We start from the raw sequence: 20,159 nt of genomic DNA, 5'->3' as shown, positions 1-20,159 counted from the left end.
TGTCCAGTGTTTCACATACAAATTTGTAACTGCTCTGCATTTTAACCAAATTCAATGTAATTACAACTATTAAATTCACTAATTTTGTGGTCTGCTTGACCAATTAATATATTACAATTTTATCTCAACTAAAAACCTTAATTAATTGTAGTAATTACAACTGTTGGAAAGGTACATATTTCTTATTTTAGGCTATGTGAACAATGTTTAGATTTTATGTCAGAAGCAGATTTAAGCAAGATAAGGTTGAAGTAAAACAAAAACGTTTTATTTCTCCGGTTCAAATTTAGTTATGGAGGTGATGTTTGTGCCATTATATGTAGTTTATAGTTCTAAACTGCTGTAAAGTTTCTGCTAGATTGGTGGAGTCGTTTCAAATTTATCACTGTTTGTGATTTTTCATTTGTAAGGTGAAATATTCGAGGATTTTTTTTTATTTTCCCCAAAATTGTGTTCAGAAGTTTTTGGGGGTGAAACTGAACTGCTTCTTGTTAAAAAAATATTTTTACAAAAAAAAAAAAAATTATTGAACTGAAACCATAGAAAATTTACGATTGTGTTATTTTTCTAGATTATTTAAATATTGTGTGTAAAAATTATAAATTTCTTTAAAAAAAAATTCAACTACAATTTTTTATTTACATATTTATTAAAAAATAAATACATATCTATGTACATATTTCATATATAATACCGTCACCTGTGTTCAAGAGCTAACAATTAGGAATAAAAATAAAACTAATACTCGAATTTATATTTAATAATTTAGAAGGTAACAATTTATAATAAAAAACTATAGCATTTTGTTAACACTTCTTATTTATAAAGGCTAAAGAAAAATAAGCAAGGAAAAAAATTCTTTCAAATTAAAAATAATATGAACAATGTTGCTTTTTATACATTGAACATAAAATTAAAATTTAATATACAGTGAGCGTAAAGAATCGGTTTGCTGTTGGGTGTTCATTTGCGCTTTTTAAGCTCTTCAAACCTCCTGGCAAGGTCGGAGAAATCTTCTTCGTCTGAGTCGTTGCTTTCCGGCAGGGGGTTGTCATTGGGCACAGACGGAAGGTCCGGTAAAGACAACTCCGGCGATAGTTTCGACCGTGGCATCGGCTTTGGCTCATTATTGTCCTGCAATAAAATAGATAAATGTTTGAACTACTCAGGAAAATGGTAATGATAATACCAACCTGCATATTTTTATCTGAAGGCATAGATGGATATGGCGGTGGCCCAGACTAAAACAAAAACATTATTTAAACCTGAATACTAGTTCACATTCACAAAAACACTACATTCAACACAATACATGAGAAAAAGAAAATTAGTTTCTGTGAACACATTGGTTCGAATTCAATTAATTTTTTTACTCTGACTTCATGTTCCTAATAACTTTTCTATTATAACAAGCAGACACTTTTAATAAGTGGACAAAATGCAGTGTCCACTTACTGCAAGTTCAACTGTATATATTACTAAAATTAATTTTAAAGGAATTTACTTTACTTACGTTCATTGTTTTTGTTATATTTAAAGGTTGAAAATTTTCATTTCCCACAGTGGGTGGGATGTTGTAAAGATGTGGGGGCGTTATACCGGGGGGAGACGGTCCTCCCATCGCTCCTTGATTGATTGGCATTTGCGGCACTGACGGTGGAGACTGAAATAATAATTCATATTATTATACAGGATATTCTGCATAAAATAATACAAACAAAAAATCACCGGATAGTTAAAAGGGACTGTGGGTTGCATGGGATAATCGATGAAGCCTGGAGGCCTAACGACATTCATATCGAGGTTGTTCGATAACGGGCCATTTGAGTCAAACAAAAGTGCATCCATGCCTTTAGCTTGTTCGTATTCTTTCATAACCTATGGCAAAAAAAATAAGTGATTTTATTCCATTTTGAAAGCATCAGCGATTCAAAAATACCTGAGGATCCGGTTCATAATTTATATGGTAAATTTTAGAAATTTCAATCAAATACTTTTCTATTAGGATTTTCGGCGGCGCTTGTACGCTAAGTTTGTGTCGTAGCTTTTCTGAAATCGTGCTCATCCTTCCTGTCCTGCATTCCTGAAAAAATAAAAGTTAAAAAAAATCAACTAATTATAGAAAATAAGTTAGTTACCTCAGCGTACTTTTTTCCATACTTTGCCGTCAGCTGATCTGAAATGACTTTAAATTCAGCGACCTCACTCGAGAACCTCGGTGCAACCCAGAGTATACTGGATACGGCTTCCATCAAACTCGAGTCCAATTCTCTGAAATTATAAGAATCAAATTGCAGTCACTTTTTAATAGCAAATTTAATAAAATATGGTATCATTATTGACATAAACCAATGTGATCTGTCCTTTGACATAGTTCTTACAATCAATGATTGTGAAACGACTTAGAATCAATCATGTAGAAACAATTGGGACCGAGTGATTTGGACGTCCAACTAGTATTTGCCAAACTAGCGGTTTTGAATCCCGGTTTAGCCCATAGATTTTAATTGAGGATACATAGTATAAAAAATGTAAAGTGGTTTGACCCCCTTGTCCGTAATAACTAAAAGGTAGTTAAAGGCCTAGGCCTTTATGTAAGACAAGAATTATTTTACTTTTCTATTAATTATTTTACTACAATGTTGGATCTTGTTGACAGACGGATCTAGTTCATTTAAGATTATAGGTTTTAGCAAAGAAATTAGGGCAATCATATAATCTTGTGGCCTGCTGGGTGATGAACCTGTAATCCGTGTCTTACCGATCGTCTTGGCCTGCATATTCTTGGTGCCAAAATGCCGAAACACACCTGACAGATCAACAGAACAAGGTTAGGAAGACAAGGAAGATCAGTAACAACCAAACTACAAAGAAATAATTAATTTTTGTTGCAGGACAAGAAGCGGACATGGTTTGATGGTGGTATTGTTGCTAATATGCACTGGTGGGCAGGTTTGATGTTAGAGCATAAATGTAACTTGCTGGCTTTTTTACTTGTACAACCTGATTCGCCACTGATTGCACCAGTCAGCAATGAGGTTCATATGTTAGATTGCTTCTGTGGCTAGGAGAGATAGCAGCCCTCAGAGTTGATAATATTGCGGTGTCGTCCGCATAGGTTGCAATTTGTGTGTTTGGGAGTGTAGGTCAGCAATGTAGATGGCGTAGAGGAATGAGCCTAGGTTACTTCCTTGTGGAAAGCCAGCATTGATTGGCATGATGGGTGAAAAATCGGTGCCGATTCTCAATTTAAATCATCAATCCGAGAGGAAGGACTTTAGGATAAGATAGTAGTTATAAAGGAGGCTGGGGTGCCACACTAGGTCAAATGCTTCTGTAACGTCCAAAATATGGCTAAGCAGTATTTTTTGTTTTCTAGAGCCGAGGATATTATGTCGACTACTCTGAAGCACTGTTAAACTGAATGGAGAGGTCTGAATTCAAATTGATGGTTAGGAATTAAGTTCTCTGAGTCGAATATGGAAATTAGTCTTTTATGTTCAAAGATTTTGGATAAAATAGGAAGGAGGCATATTGGTATATAAGACAATAAGGCATATGGGGATTTGTGTGTTTTTGGTATTGGGGTTATTAAGAGTTTCCATTCGACGTTGTACGAAATACTGCATCTAAATAGATGTAATGTATACTATTGCTTTTTTTTTTTTTTTTGGAACAACCAAATTAAAAATATATCATTATATCTTGAGATTTTTTCCTGTGGTCTGTGGGGGTGATGAACCTGTAATTTAATTCTTTCTCATCTTGGCCTGCCTATTCTTGATGGGCCTGGATCAAACAATGAAGACACAAAATACTAAAAGCTGTCTGACAGATAAACAGATCAGTAACAACCAAATTACAAAGATTTCCTCCTGAGGTCTGCAGGATGATAAACCTATAATTGGATCATAAATGAACTTGGTCTACCTATCCTTGTTTGGCTGCTTTGGATAAGGCAATGGGAAAACGCTGTGAAATTATTGTCAACAATCTGATCAAAGTTTCATACTCGTCATTGTATTCTAGTGTTTGCCCTTGTCAAACTTCAGATATTCAGACGATAACGCAATGCTGAAACATACCTGACAACAAACATACATGGTGATAGACATGATCAAAATCATGATATTCAGCAGACAGTTGGAATAAGCCGATCAGGTAAGACGCAATACTGTCATTAATAGTATTTGTGAATATACATTATTTCTTACTTCATTTCCTGCAGTAGGCCGAATCTTGAGAGTAGTAGATCGCAGTACATCTCCAGTAGTTCCATCGCCTCGACCATGTAGTCCTCCCTGATGATCTGCTCCACCTTGATCTTCGCACGTTCGCACTTCCCGTCGGTTATGTAGTCTGCGATCTCCTTCCTGGCCTTCTGGCCCAGTTCGGACTTCTTCTTCTCGAGCAGTTTGAGCCTGTTCAGCACGAGGCGCAGGTTCGTCTTCAACTTGGGGTAGTTTGCGCCCGAGGAGAACATAATCAAGTGCAGTTCTGAATGGTAATAGTTAAAATTAAAAAGATCAGTTACTGTTGAAGTGTTTACACTGTTATAACACTCGAAGTGAATCAAAAGATCAGCTGCCTATGAGTATGAGTCATGACGCCCAGCACGATCTGACGTTGGTTCATCAACTACTGAGTCAGTACTGACTTCATGCATGTTGCAGAATGCAGATAGTAGCTAGCGTCGCTAGGACGAGAAAAGGAATCTTTTATAAACAATGTCATTTCTTAAATTTTAACGAATATGTCGGATTTATTTAGCTAGTTTTGGTTTTTTAAAGATTAAAATGTAAAAACATTCAATAAACAACATAAAGCAATTCATTTAAACTCAATTGATGAAATATAGCAAAATATAGAGAGTTACTGGATTGACCATAAACTCAGTTACGGACTTATGATAAATTTGAAGATAATGGGATGTTTTTCCTTTCATTTTAACTTTTTGTGTAGCTTAATTTTTTGCGGCTTGAAATGTAAAAACATCCAATAAACAACAAAGCAATTCATTTAAACACAATTGATGAAATATTATAGCAAAATATAGAGATCTACTGGATTGACCATAAGCTCAGTTATGGACTTATGCTAATGGGAAGTTTTTCCTTTTATTTTACCTTTTTGTTTAGCTTAGTTTTAATTTTTTAAAGCTTGAAATGTAAAACCATTCAATACACAATGTAAAGCTGTTAGTCTCAAGACTTCACACATTGTTGTATGAATGTAAGCTTGTTCACATTTGAGCTTATATAAATCAGTACTCATTAATCAGTAAAGCTATTGTTATGGAAGAGGACAAGAGGAGGGAAAAGAGGCGCCCCTCCGAAACATTAGAAGAGAACCGGCGGCAACACTGGGACGGTTGGCAACGCTGAGGGGTTGGTGTTGACGAGAGGGAAGAACAAAGAAACGGGACTAACGGGAGTACGCACGGAGAACTGCGCAGTTGTGGTTGGTTGGGACAACGGCGTTTTGTATTCTAGCGACTTTAATTAAATTACTTTATATCAAATTCTATTTATTTTTAATAATCCTTACACTATCTTTCGTATAAGTTTTTTAAATAGTTTATACATTTTACTTTGCATGTACCCTAAGCTAGTGAATTATATGTAACAACGAAAGAATGTATTTAAGAGTGAGAGTGTGAATGGGTTTGGATAGATCAAATTTGCATGCAAAATTACAGGAAGAAATCCATCATCCCATTTCATTGAATTCATAAATTTTCACTTTTGAATGTAGTACTTTATAATTTAAAAGGAAGTCTGATATGAATACACTGACCTGCTTAACCGGTAGTTAAAAATTCTCTTTTCATCACTCAAGTCTCGGTCATGAAATGGACTCATGGTGTTAGTTGTAAGGGGAATTCTTTGTTCCAGGTAGACATTTTTTCTTCGGAATATTAAGTTTATTGCCTTTTTGTGCTTTTCCCAAATTAGAATTAGACAAAACCCCACCATCTGAGTTTCTTCTGTAGGCCCTTACGTCTACTAAAATGAAATTGTAACACGGATCTACTAGAGCCAGAATCACAATAGAAGAGTATTTTTTCTTGTATTACCAGTAGAGACTTTCAGATAATTTTGGAGCTTGTATTACTACATGTTTCCCATCCAAAGCTCCAATACAGTTAGGGTCCTGCCAATTTTCTCAATATTCATCAGCTATAGCATTCCACAAGTCTTCATTTGGCATTGGCATCACAATAGAAGCAACTGTTATTTTTCCCAACCTGTAGCTGAAAGAATTTGAATTTGTCTCCAGTAGCAAAATACCTAAACCAAAATATTTATTTTATGTTACTTAATTTGTTATAGGTACATTGGAGGATGTTAAAAAGAAATAGACTTCTTTTCGAAATCTGTTACATAGGACAGGACGCTTCAAAAAGAAAGACAAAATCTGGGCATGCTGCTCAAAACATCAGAAAATATAAATATGAAGTTCTTACTACCTTATCTAGGTGAAAGAGAGCCTAACACTGAAGAAAAAACACCTCAACACAAAAGATAAGTTTGTCTTCAAAACAAGATAGTCCTAAGTTTGCCACACCTTCAGCAAAGAAAAGAAAGATCCTAGGTTTTGAAATGAAATCAGAAGACTCCAGTGAGCAAGCTAATGGCTTACATACTATCAGAGAAGGAAGCCAAAAAAGGAAAAGCGCAAAGTTCACCATGTAAATAAGATCCAGTTGATGCTTTTTTTGTGTGGAAATCACTTAACTGGTGCCTACTCTCAAATCACTCAACCCTATTCTTCTGAATGAAGCAAAAGGAAGGATTTTTGGTATAGTTCAGGATTAGAATTAAAACAGTTGAATGAAATAAATTATATAGCATGACATCGCATAGATCATCATCTGCACAGTTGTTTTTCTCAACATCTGAACAGAACTAGCCAAACTTTAACTTCACTTCATCACTGCAACTTCATCAGTTTCCACCGCCCTCATTGTCGCCAATACAACGTTATATATTACCTCAAATTTAATTGCAAAATAAAGAGCAATTTTTACAGTGTTCCATTACATTTTATTTATTTATTTATTTTTTTTTAATTTCCACTTACCTCAACTCAAACATACCACCAAATGTTCTCTCGTTGTGTAAATAATCTCTGAATTGTATCTCGTTTCTTCAGTTTCTCTTGAAGCTTCAGTTCCAGTTGATTGAATGTGTACATCGACATTCTAAAATATTCATAAAACTTCGTCTCATCGCACTTTAGATGTGGAAGCAGCAAGTAAAATTCCCCTTCGAAACATTTTTTTCCCATGCGTCATGAACCTACATTCTTCTCTTTCTGTGATGATGTTTTTCTTTATATTCTTTTCAAACTGTTGGAAGACATGTAGTGTGTGCCTGGTGTGGTTATGTGGGGTCCAGCTTTTAAACAGCAAAGGCCACTCATTCACATTATATGTAGAAAATAATTAGTGACACAAAATATCTCAGAAATTATTCCAATGCTCAAACCGCAAAGTACCATGATTAATGACTTCAAGGGTTGCTATTTTGTAAAGATGGTAATCAGATCAGAACTTTCGGGTTGGTGTTGGAAAGCGCAAATAACTTTCTAATGAAAAAACGTTGTTTTTCAAGTGTTCAAATTTTTCATCGCCCAGACTTGTTAGGTGTAACAGAGTACTGAGCACTAAAACTGAGTTGAAATTCTGAATTTTGCTGGAAGAGAAATCAAATTTTGAGAAATTAAGTCATGCCATTCGTTCAGAGCCTGTTTTGTTGTAGATATTTTATTGTTGATATGGTAATTGAAAGAAAAACGTGGCGATAGCATTAGACTGAGATATTTATATTCCTTTACAATTTCAAACTTTAAAACAATAACAATGCTTTATCTGGCCCGGAGGACCAAACACAAGCATATACCGAAATGTTCTGTCCTCCCTTAACATCATAATGCGCTGAGATCAACTACCAGGTCTCTCATTGGCACGTCCAATCTCTCGGAATTAGGCTAAAGCCTGGGAGACCACTCTCTGAGAAAAGCAGATTGCCTCTGCGATATCCACTTACCGGTGACCTCGATGACACATTCTCCAATATGTACTGCAAACTCTTGGTTCAAGATGACGTCTTTGCATTGTTAAAGGGAGTACAACTGTATTAAAATGGAAAAAATACGAGAAAAGGGTTTTACAAAATCTTCATGTTTAATATTCTTAGGTAAATCCATTACTAAAAATGAGGATTAACATTTATTTGTTTATGACTTGTATTTTCTATTTTGTTTTATCTAACTAATAAAAATATACTGCTTAATTTAATTAAAATTACTAGAATAAGAATAAAATACAAATATCCCTATTCATTTTCGAGCAGTTCACATATAATTAAAAATATAACTAAACACCACACATTAAAAATATGGACATATTCAACATAACAAACACAAATAAAAAGTTTTAAGTATTTTGTCATGATACACATATGAGTACAATAATATAAAAGAAATGAGAAGGAATAATGAGAATTTAATTAAACAACAGAAATATATAAACCAATATAAAGGAAGTGAGAAGGAAGATGATTGAAGTCTGTCTCATTCTGTTTCCAAACATTGATTCAATTTTTTTTTAATTGATGTAATAAATTAATAAACTACATATATTATTTATTTATTTCAGGTTTGCCAAGTGTTTGGATTTTTACTTATGGCTTATCAACATTCTATTTAAAGTTTAATGCACAAGTGAGGTCAAAATTCCCTAAACACACTATTTTCTAGATTTTTTAAATCTCATCATTTTTACAAATTAGTTTGGCTAAAATTCAAATTATCCCTTTTTTGAACGGTAGAACAGAATAGTCTTAAATAATAGACAATTGGCAAATAAAGTTTTATAGTAAAATCTAATAATTAGAGAGGTGCACATATGATGAAATGATTACCATGGCGATGAAAATTAATTAAAAAAAATTATTTAACATTGAAATATTGTGTCTACAGTTGTATATCTTGCAAATTAGGTATATCTAAAGTATATCAGCTTGCCGAGTTGTGAATTAACTTCTAAACTTCAGGTATGTCTTTAGATTATTACAGACAGCACACATCACTAGCAACGGCATAAAAACAATGAAAATGAATATAACAATTTTGTCTTTTACATTTCACGATTAATAGGAAAATGAAAATCTGTTTAACAAAATAATAGGTATCACTAAAATATTCTACTATTGCAATGCTATTAACTTCTTGTATTCCTCTATCAAATTTAAATGTATGTAGATCTATAAAAAGTTCCAGGTTTAATATTAATAAATAACAAACAAACTTTTAACTTGATTTTCAAAAGAAATAAAGACATATCTTAAGATTTTTGAAAATGATTTTGGGTATATGTTAAAACTTGTATGCCAAATGTCAAGCTGAATCCATAAAAATGGTTTACATCATTGAACCAAACAAAATTTTTCTTAAAAAATACGTATAAGAAAAATCAAGATAGCATAAGATTCCAAATAATATAAAAAGGATAGATAGATAACACACCTTATTTACAACAAAGAAAGAACATTACATTAATATACATATTGAACATTTTATTCGTCTGCCTATGTTGGCTATGAATATGATTATTTCATACATTCCATCCATTCTCCTTTTGTTTTATTTGGATCCATTCTGCGATGGATGGACTGTATTTGTTTTTGTGTTTTATTTATGCATTATCAACATTTAAAGATTATTGCACAAGGCCAAAATTCCCTAAACGTTCTCTATGTTCTAGATTTTTTTCTAATCTCATCATTTTTATAAATCAGTTTGCCTACAATTCAAATCATTCATTTTTAGAATGGTAGAACTGAACAATCGTAAACCATAAACGATTAGGAAAAATCATTTTGAATATAAAATCTCCCCGTGGGGACACAAAGCCAAAAAATAAAATAAAATCTAATAATTTGATATAGAGAATTGCACATGTCATGAAATGATTACCATGGTGATGAAAATTCATTTAAAAATATTATTTGACATTGCAATATTGTGTCTACATTTGTACTTCCTGCAAATTGTGTTTAACTAAACTATATCAGCTTGCCGAGTTGTGAATTAACTTCTAAACTTCAGGTATGTCTTTAGATTATTACAGACAGCACACATAATTAGCAATACCATAAAACCAATGAAAATAAATATAGATCTAGGTAGTTGGGGTGTAATAAATGACGCCCTTTACGAGCTATTGTATTGTTCTCTGCCTAAAGCACACCGGTAATTCCTATTTCATCAAGGAACTTGATTAGCAGGCCTGGTTTCAGTGATTGAATCTCTTCTATGGTCACATTGTATAACCCAAAGCACTTCTACCCCATCCTTGAGGACATGCTTTGGTTGTTCTGACTTGTATAATGTATGTTCCTATATTTGTTTCAGCTGTTCTAGTGCTTAACATTTCTCCAATTCTCTAGATGTGGATTGGTCTATGTATTTTTCCTCTATTGAGACCTCATTGATGCATGAGATGCGTTGTCGAAGTCTCCTTCAATGCCAAGAAACGAGCAGATTGCTGTTTCCCTTGTTTTTAGTGTTTTCCTTAGGTCACTAGTTAACTGGTACAGAGCAGTTTCTGTTGATCTTCCTGCTCTGTATGCATGTTGACGGTGATGTAGTGGTTTGTCTACCAGCGCTGTCGTTCATATATGGCTGTCTATCAACATTTCAAGGGCTTTCAATAGAAAGGATGTTAAGCTGATTGCTCTGTAGGATTTGGGTAGTGTAGTCTTTTTTTCCTTTTTTCCGTATGAACACCACCTTTGCCCTATGCCATGTCTGTGGTATATAACCTAGTGCTAGGCTGCTTCTACATATTTGCATCAGTGTTGGAATAATTATATCAGTTTCTTTTTGTAGCAGGATGGGAAAAAGTTCCTGGTGCTTTATATGGGCTGAAAGTATTAATCACCCAGAGGATCTTTTGCTCTGAGACTATTTCAGCTGCTTTCTTCTAATTTTCTTTCTTAGGGTTATCTGCTCTCATAATTCCCGGGGGTATTTCATAAGTGCTGCTCATATGGAAAATGTATACTTAGAAGGAGCTTGGTTTTTGTTTCGCATGTTCTGTACAGCAGCTCTGTTCCTTAGGGCAGTGTTTATGTCTACCCTTGTCTGCCCTTTGCTAGTGCCTTATGTAATCTGGCTGCTGTTGAGATTGAGGAGATTGAGGAGAGCTTTGTTATCTCCATTTTGATGGGGACTAGGTCTCTAGACATGAATTCTGCAGGACAAAGAACATTAGGGTTTTTCTCGGAATACCTCAATTTAAGTGTAGTTGTCGAAGGCTTATATGCATTTAATTAAGTCCTTAGTTTGTTTTCTTAGACACCAGCTCCAGACTCATACGGTTTGTTATGTCCATATTGACCTATGTAAACCATCTGTTTTTGAATTCCACCTTGGTTTTCGCCCATGGATATAGTTATCCTCTTCCTTGGGCTTTCCAGAGTAATAAGTAAAAAACAAAGAATATTTAACAGAATGTATTGAATGAAGAAATTTATTTAAGTTTATACTTGTAAAATATAATATTACTTATTACTCTATAGGTATGCTAGGTCCAGATTTGAAATCATTGAAGGAGCGAACATCACCAAATCACTCCTTGAGATAAAATGGTCCAAAATCTTGGAGTTTGTGAACAAACCCAAGAGATTTATGCAGGATACGTGAGCTGACCAAGTCCCGGACCTTTTAGGGATGGGGTATGATCCTGCCCAGGCATTTAACCCCTCGGGTCTTGGTCGCCCACCCTGTGTAATATATAATCATTCCTTTGTTCTTTTTTTTTATAAGGAAAAAGGAATTATAAATACGTTTTCCGAACTAATATTATATTGTGACCTATTTAGAGAATTAAAGTTTATTTGAAACTACTTGATAACATAATTATTCAAGTAAATCATTATATTAATTTTAAAAATTTATCTCAGCATATTAATTGTTATTTTCAGTTTAGCATTAACCGGTATAGCATTTCAGTAATGAATTTTTGAGGGGGGGGAATAAACAATTTAAATAGAAATTAATAAAGCAGTTTTGCATCACCACAGATTAACAGATGTACAATTGCTATGGATACGGAAATTCATATCATTAAATAAAAAATATAATTTCTAATAAGTTATATTTGTTTCAAGGAAAGAAAACTGAATCAACTTGTAAGCTTGAAAGTCTTTTCATCTTTACTGGTATGTAAAAACATGTTACAGTAAAATAATTTATATACAGTATTTTTTAAATGAACAATTTTGATCTCAGATCAAATTTAAAACAAAATTGAAAAACATCTATAGGAAAATTTGCTTGAATCTTTTGATATTTTTTCTTGAATATTTAAAACAATACATTTGAAGTGCTTATTTTCAATAACATATATCTACCAAGACTGATCGAAAGTAGAACAGAACAGTCGTGAACCATAAACAATTGGGAAAAAACGCTTCAAAATAAAATCTAATAATTTGAAGTGCACATGTGATGAAATTATTACTATGGTGATGAAAATTAATTTTAAAAAATTGTTTGACATCGAAATATTGTGTCTACAGTTGTATATCTTGCAAATTAGATATATCTAAAGTATATCAGCTTGCCGAGTTGTGAATTAACTTCTAACTTCAGGTATGTCTTTAAATTATTACAGACAGTACAGATCACTAGCAACGGCATAAAAACAATAAAAATGAATTTTTACTTTTACATTTCACAATTAATAGGAAAATGAAAAACTGTTTAACAAAATAATAGGTACCGCTAAAATATTCTATTATTGCAATGCTATTAAATTCTTGTATTCCTCTATTAAATTTAAATGTATGTAGATCTATACAAAGTTCCAGGTTTAACATTAATAAATAACAATCTTTTAACTTGATTTTCAAAAGAAATGAAATCATATCTTTAGAGTTTTGAAAATGATTTTGGGTATATGTTAAAACTTGTATTCCAAATGTCAAGCTGAATCCATAAAAATGGTTTATATCATTGAACCAAACAAAATTTTTCTTAAAAAAATACATATAACAAAAATCATGTTATCATAACATTCCAAATAATATAAAAAGGATAGATAGATAACACACTTTATTTACAACAAAGAAATAACATTATATTAATACATATTGAACATTTTATTTGTCTGCCTATGTTGGCTATGAATAAGATTATTTCATACATGCAAAATTAGACACACAATTATATAAAAAAACTGAATTCATATAAAGCAATTATTAATCATGCATGAAGTGCATAGAGGGAGTGCAAAACCTTGGGATTTTTCAATATCAACATGAAAATAAAATAATGGGCAAAAACCCCCAGGGTTGATCCATTTATCAACAATCCTACCTTACTCTTACTCTTTCATGGCACAGACTTTAAAAACACTTGTTTGCACCTAAGTTTAATTAGCCATCGTAGAGCAGGGAGTTTCTGATAGCTGGCTTTTTGATTGAGTTAAAAGCTGCCTCAGAATGTTCTGGATCTATAAAAAGGAGATAAATGTTTTAGGATTGCATATGATGTTCATAAATCTCTGTTGATAACCTGAGTTACTCAAAATATGTATATGTATAGCCAGACAAGTTAGGACAACACAAGATATTTATATCGGTTTACCACCTCTCAACTCTCTCCCCTCGGGAAAACCAGCGCTTGGTCATAGCAGGCCTGCCTCCTCATCTAAACATGACTATCATTGATTTAGCTAGTTGACAGTGATATTCCATTTATCACAGTATGATCCAAGGAGACCATTTCTTTTTGAAGCCCAACAAACAAACTCTCAAAAAAGCCAAGATTGAAGAGGATCATGGATGAATAAGGAAAAAGTAACGGGCTTAGGAAATATATATCCATACATTTCTTTGCCTCACACCACAATAAAAAAATTTGGAATTACCTCGTAACTCCCTCACCGAGCATTCCTTGGCCAATTTATCATCCTATTCATTAATCCTCTGCCCTGTATACTCTGATACCAAACAGCTTTGGACTTTACTACTGCCTGGCTGTCTAAGAAAATTGTTATTCTTTCATTGGTCATACACAGCCTTTTGATCTCCTTGGCACAGTGTTCCATAGCCACAGCCTCTACCTGCTAAACAGTGGCTTGTTGTCCAAGGCTTATATGAACTTAACTCCTTTTTTTTTCCATAGACACTAGCTCCAGACCCATACGGTTTGTTGAGTGCACATTGACCTCTGTAAAGCATCTGTTTTTTAATTCCACTTTAGTTCTCACCCGTGGATATAATTATCCTCTTCCTTAGGTTTTCTAGAATAATAAGTAAATAACAGATTATTTAACAAAATGTATTTAATGAAGTAGTGCAGAAATTTATTTAAGTTTATTCTCATAAAAATATAATATGTTAATTATTCCTCTGTATTTTATTTATAAGGAAAAAAACTAGAAATATGTGTTCCAAACTAACATTATATTGTGATCGGTTTGGAGAATTAAATTTGAATCTACTTGATAACATAATTATTCAAGTACCTCATGATATTAATTTTAAAAATTTATCTCAGCTATTGTTATGTTCAGTCATCAAACCATTAATCAGTATAGCATTTCAGAAATGAATTTTCGAGGGGGGGGGGGAAATAAACAATTTAAATAGAAAATAATAAAGCAGTTTTGCATCACCATAGCGTAACAGATGTACAATTGCTATGGATACGAAAATTCAGTTCATTAAATAAAAAATATAATTTCTAATAAGTTATATTTGTTTCAAGGAAAGAAAACTGAATCAACTTGTAAGCTTGAAAGTCTTTTCATCTTTACTGGTATGTAAATACATGTTACAGTAAAATAATTTATATAAAGTATTTTTTAAATGAACAATTTTAATCTCAGATCACATTTAAAACAAAATTTTAAAAAAGTATAGGAAAATTTGCTTGAATCTTTTGGTATTTTTTCTTGATTATTTAAAACAATACATTTGAGGTGCTTATTTTCAATACCATATACCTGCCAAGACTGATTGAAAGTAAATTTTTTAATATTTATTAACACGTTCAACGCAGGCTGGAATTTCATTTATCATGTCCCCCAGGCAGGAAATTAAAAACAAATTCTTATGTCTTGAAGATCCTGTGTTATAGGAATTCTTTTCATATCACTATGCGCTCTCTATAAAGAGCCACCCATTCACTTAGATTAGATGGGAGCAACCTTTCTCTGCATGAAGGAGACGTGGAATTTGGCTCAAAATTAAGTGTTCGTGTGTCAAGCTCACAGGGTTTATTCTTAATCGGATGAGGATGACCCTTCTATGAGTCTGGTCCTCCAAGGGCCACCAATTGACAGTGCTCTTAAGACGTAAGACCTTTTCTGCCGATCCGGCGCTTGTATTTAACATTATAATGTTCTTAATTATTTTAATTAATCCATAGTAATTTTTTTTAAAGAAAAAGATAATATATTTTCCAAACTAACATTTTATGTTCATTTTATATTCAACTATGTACTTGCTATAGAGTATCAGGTGTAGATCAATCGCCATGGATACGAAAATTCATTTTCGAATAACATTTAATATAAAATATATTTACTAATCAGTTCTTTCTGTTTGAGGAATTAGTGAAGAAGAAGAGAAGACGTTACCATTCTGATTAATTAAAAATCTTCCATCTTCATCGGTATGTTCACATGTACTACAGTAAAATAATTTATGTCAATTGACTACTCTGAATACCTTGTACCTGCAAAGATTGAAAGTCAAACTGTATATTTTAATTGTCATACAAAACCAAAGGTTAATTGTTTAGAGAAAATTATAATTCAATTTTTTTAGAAAGTGTTAACAGAAGAAACATTTATTTTTTAAATTATGAATTGAATTAATTATTAATGGACTTAAATTCATACCTAAAGCATAAAAATAAAATTTAATGTAATTTTTTATGTGTAATTTTTTTCCTTAATTTTTTTTTAATAGTTATATTTCTTTGAAGACTTGAAGAAACTCAAATACTACATCGACCTGCTAACTGTCATTCAATATTCAGGTTTTTCTTTAAATTTTATTGCATTAAAAAATAACATCAAACTAAATGTTTTTATTTAAAATGTATGATGAAAGTTGAATTTTAAATTTTTTTACGTTTAAGCATTAATTTTAATCAGTACTCTCTGCTTTACAGTTACAGGGAATTATCACATATTTATTTTATTTTCACTGTTTGACTATATTTTATATATCACAATGCTGTCCGCATTGAAGAATACGTACCACATAATGACAAGGATTAGTCATAACATCGGATGGACAATGTCCCAAAGACAAAGTTCCCACAACAAATTGGAATACAGACCGATTAAAAACATTTTAGTGGCCAATCGAGGTAAAAGATTTCCTATTCTAAAAAAAATGCGAGAGGTTAATCCTTTTTTTCATCAGGGGAAATTGCCGTCAGGGTATTTCGTGCCTGTGCTGAATTGGGAAAAAAGTCAGTAGCCATATATTCAGAGCAGGACAAAATGCAGATGTTCAGGCAAAAAGCAGATGAGGCGTATGTAATAGGAAAAGGGCTTCAACCGGTTCAGGCCTATCTCAACATCCCTGAAATCGTCCAAGTCGCAAAGGTAAAAATGCAAACTTTTGACTACCATTTGAAATTTAGTAACTGAACTATCTGGAAATTAAAGGAAAACGGTGTTGATGCAATCCACCCTGGCTACGGATTTCTTTCGGAGCGTGCTGATTTTGCAAAAGCTGTCATAGACGCGGGTCTGAGATTCATAGGTCCTTCCCCCAAAGTCATTGAGCAGATGGGAGATAAAGTTGCCGCGAAACATGCGGCGATTGCCTCCGGAGTGCCGATTGTTCCCGGTCAGTTTAAATTTAAAAAAATGTTTGTTTCGGTTTATTTATCTTATATATTATATTCAGGTACACCTGGACCAGTAAAATCATCAGATGAAGCAGTCAAATTTTGCAAGAAGCATGGGCTCCCTGTAATTTTCAAAGCGGCTTTCGGCGGCGGTGGAAGAGGAATGCGAGTCGTCAGGGAAATGAAGGTATAAGCAAGATGTGTATTTTTTATTTAAAATGTGTTATACTCAAATAATTTCCTTTAAACAGGATGTGGCGGAAGCATTTGGGCGAGCCAGCTCCGAAGCCGCCGCTGCTTTTGGCGATGGAGCTATGTTTATAGAAAAATTTATTGAGAAACCGAGACATATTGAAGTGCAGATTCTTGGGGATAAAGCTGGTAACATCGTCCATTTATTAGAAAGAGACTGTTCGGTACAAAGAAGACATCAGAAAGTAGTTGAAATTGCCCCTGCGCCGAATTTGGATTCAAAGGTAAATGAATCGTTTTCTGAATTATCATCTTGAATACAAAATTAAATTATTTTATTTTTAGTAAATTATTTTTTGAGTTAAATTGATGTGATTGCCTTTGTTCTCATTTTATAATTGTATGTTTTTGTTAAGGTTCGAGATGCTATACTTGAAAGCGCACTGAAACTAACGAAACATGTAGGGTACGAAAATGCAGGAACTGTCGAGTTCCTAGTCGATGCACAAAATAAATTTTATTTTATAGAAGTAAATGCTCGCCTCCAAGTCGAGCACACTGTTACAGAAGAAATCACTGGGTAATTTTTATTAACTAAATCACTTATGTACTAGTATTTTTCACACAAGAAACATACTTACATATTTTTCAGGGTTGACCTGGTTCAGTCTCAAATAAAAGTCGCCGAATGTATGACACTCCCAGAGATGGGGTTGTCTCAAGACAAAATCAAACATTTCGGATGTGCTATACAAGCCCGTGTCACTACGGAAGATCCGACAAAAGCTTTCAGGCCTGATACCGGCAGAATAGAAGTAATCTCTTATTTTCTATTTCATCTTTCAATGCTTGAAACTTTCTTTACGTCCTGCAATAATCGTCAATCGTTAGGTATTCAGGACAGGCGAAGGGATGGGTATTAGAATTGACAGCGCATCACCTTATCCCGGAGCGATTGTAAGTCCGTATTACGATTCCCTTGTGGCAAAAGTAATTGCACATGGGACAGACATGAGTTCATCATCGACAAAATTAGCCAGAGCACTCAGAGAATTTCGCGTGAGAGGAGTCAAAGCAAGTGACATTTGTTAATTATAAATTTTACTTCTAAAAAAATAATAACCCTTTTTCCTCCCATAGACAAACATACCGTTTTTACTGAATGTTTTACAAGATCAAAAATTCCTGAACGGCCTGGTTTACACTAATTTTATTGAAGAAAATCCTCAGTTGTTTCAAATCAAGCCGTCAAAGAACAGGGCACAAAAATTACTGAAATATTTAGGAGAAGTCATGGTCAACGGACCTCTAACACCGCTAGCAACAACTTTACGCCCATCAAAAATTGAAGTAAATGTCCCGAAAATTCCTACCGGTAAGAAATCTAAATTATCTTATAACATGATTGACATATGTCTCACTTGATTCTCTTAAAAGTGATATCTCTCACTCAAGGAAAGATTTGATGAAATTTTATGTTTAACTCTTTATGTAAAAAGTTAGTTTTAACCAGTAGAAATGTTTTAAATTCATGTAGTAATATAATTAAAAAAACAACACTCTGATTAAAATATAAAATAAATAATAAAAAAGTCCATATATTTATTATAATGTTGTCTGACAGCAACTTTGCCACCACCCGGGCTGCGTGATATTTTTAAGAAAAATGGGCCCAGTGCTTTTGCAAAAGAAGTAAGAGCGAGGAAGCAGCTCCTTCTCACGGACACAACGTTTAGAGACGCCCATCAGAGCCTCTTAGCAACGAGAGTACGCACAATGGATTTATTAAAAATATCTCCATATGTGGCGCACAATTTCCCTAATCTATATTCTATCGAAAACTGGGGTGGGGCGACATATGATGTCAGCATGAGGTTCCTGCACGAGTGCCCTTGGGAAAGGCTAGAGGAAATGCGGAAAAGAATTCCCAATGTCCCATTCCAAATGCTACTCCGAGGAGCGAGTGCAGTTGGGTACACCAACTACCCAGATAACGTCGTTTTCAAGTATTTATTTTTAATTAATTTTCATGATTTAGAGAAAATTTCAAAATTGGTTTTCTATTTTTGACAACAGGTTTTGTGAACAAGCAGTCAAATCTGGAATGGACGTATTTCGCGTATTTGACTCACTGAACTATTTACCAAACTTGATACTCGGAATGAATGCTGTAGGAAAAGCAGGCGGCATTATTGAAGCAGCGATCTCCTACACCGGAGACGTTTCAGACCCTACACGACAAAAGTATAACCTCGAGTACTATAAGACCCTTGCCAAAGAGCTGGTGAAAGCAGGAACTCATGTACTCTCTGTAAAAGTAAATTGTCTATTATACAGCTGAAACAAACTAGTTAATTTTATTGACACTTATTTACAACAAAAAATTATAGGATATGGCTGGACTGTTGAAGCCAAAAGCAGCTAGAATATTAATCACAGCCTTGCGTGAACAACACCCCGATGTTCCCATTCATGTGCACACCCACGACACAAGTGGTGCGGGTGTTGCATCGATGCTAGCTTGTGCTGAATCAGGGGCCGACATCATTGATGTGGCGGTAGACTCAATGTCTGGAATGACATCTCAACCTTCGATGGGTGCTGTGATCGCTTCCCTTGGTGGAACAAAACTGGATACAGGTTGGGTATCTACACCTTGTGGGTATGCAGGTCAAATCCTTTATTTATATGTATTACAGGAATTGAGCTGGCCAAGGTATCAGAGTATTCTGCATATTGGGAACAAGCCAGAACGCTGTACGCCCCTTTCGAATGTACTGCAACCATGAAGTCGGGTAACGCGGATGTGTACCAGAATGAAATACCAGGCGGCCAGTACACAAACTTACAGTTTCAAGCGTTTTCGCTTGGTTTAGGTGAAAAATTTGAAGAGGTGAAAAAGGCGTACGCAGAAGCCAATATTATCCTTGGTGACATAATAAAGGTGAATGAATCTTTTGGTTCGTTGTTTTTTGAACACATCATTTCATCCTTTGACCATTTTAAAGGTAAGAAAAATTGATAAACATTTTGAGGGTCTGTCCTGGCAATTATAACCCATTCAAGATGAAATGATTGTT

The 20,159-nt window shown here is 33.8% G+C and overlaps 2 protein-coding genes and 1 long non-coding RNA gene across 11 annotated transcripts; 2 read left to right on the top strand and 1 right to left on the bottom strand.

Annotated features, from left to right (window-relative positions):
• Nucleotides 1–739: 739 nt before the first annotated feature.
• On the bottom strand, nucleotides 740–4,663 carry LOC106667635 (IST1 homolog). The gene is made up of 7 exons (XM_014395709.2): nucleotides 4,215–4,663; nucleotides 2,139–2,271; nucleotides 1,940–2,083; nucleotides 1,729–1,878; nucleotides 1,514–1,663; nucleotides 1,194–1,241; nucleotides 740–1,134 (listed from the first exon to the last, which is right to left on the bottom strand). Exons 1-7 carry the CDS (start codon nucleotides 4,481–4,483, stop codon nucleotides 964–966), a joined length of 1,065 nt encoding a protein of 354 aa, XP_014251195.1. The 5' UTR covers nucleotides 4,484–4,663; the 3' UTR covers nucleotides 740–963.
• Nucleotides 4,664–5,261: 598 nt separating this feature from the next.
• LOC112126720 lies at nucleotides 5,262–7,034 on the top strand. Its single transcript, XR_002910172.1, has 2 exons — nucleotides 5,262–6,801; nucleotides 6,852–7,034. It is a non-coding gene; the product is annotated as an uncharacterized LOC112126720 (long non-coding RNA).
• Nucleotides 7,035–10,036: 3,002 nt separating this feature from the next.
• Nucleotides 10,037–20,122, top strand: LOC106667579 (pyruvate carboxylase, mitochondrial-like). 9 transcript variants are annotated; one of them, XM_024226376.1, is made up of 18 exons: nucleotides 10,037–10,113; nucleotides 12,180–12,230; nucleotides 14,785–14,835; nucleotides 15,636–15,693; nucleotides 15,993–16,062; nucleotides 16,198–16,398; nucleotides 16,455–16,639; nucleotides 16,703–16,886; nucleotides 16,947–17,074; nucleotides 17,139–17,363; nucleotides 17,496–17,659; nucleotides 17,732–17,894; nucleotides 17,971–18,153; nucleotides 18,220–18,454; nucleotides 18,704–19,085; nucleotides 19,156–19,396; nucleotides 19,470–19,719; nucleotides 19,779–20,120. In XM_024226376.1, the coding sequence occupies exons 6-18, from the start codon at nucleotides 16,260–16,262 to the stop codon at nucleotides 20,099–20,101; spliced, it is 2,802 nt and encodes a 933-aa protein (XP_024082144.1). In that variant the 5' UTR covers nucleotides 10,037–10,113; nucleotides 12,180–12,230; nucleotides 14,785–14,835; nucleotides 15,636–15,693; nucleotides 15,993–16,062; nucleotides 16,198–16,259; the 3' UTR covers nucleotides 20,102–20,120. The 9 variants fall into 9 exon arrangements, with proteins under 9 accessions (XP_024082144.1, XP_024082146.1, XP_024082143.1 ...); XM_024226378.1 differs by having other exon boundaries at nucleotides 10,044–10,113; nucleotides 16,009–16,062; XM_024226375.1 differs by having other exon boundaries at nucleotides 10,044–10,113; nucleotides 15,629–15,693.
• The last annotated feature ends 37 nt before the right edge of the window (nucleotides 20,123–20,159 follow it).

This window comes from Cimex lectularius, unplaced genomic scaffold (assembly GCF_000648675.2).
Source record: "Cimex lectularius strain Harlan isolate CLEC.00 unplaced genomic scaffold, Clec_2.1 scaffold171, whole genome shotgun sequence".
Taxonomy (NCBI): Eukaryota; Metazoa; Arthropoda; class Insecta; order Hemiptera; family Cimicidae; genus Cimex; species Cimex lectularius.
The sequence above is the reverse complement of the archived record's forward strand: the minus strand, read 5'-3'. Positions and strand labels throughout refer to the sequence as shown.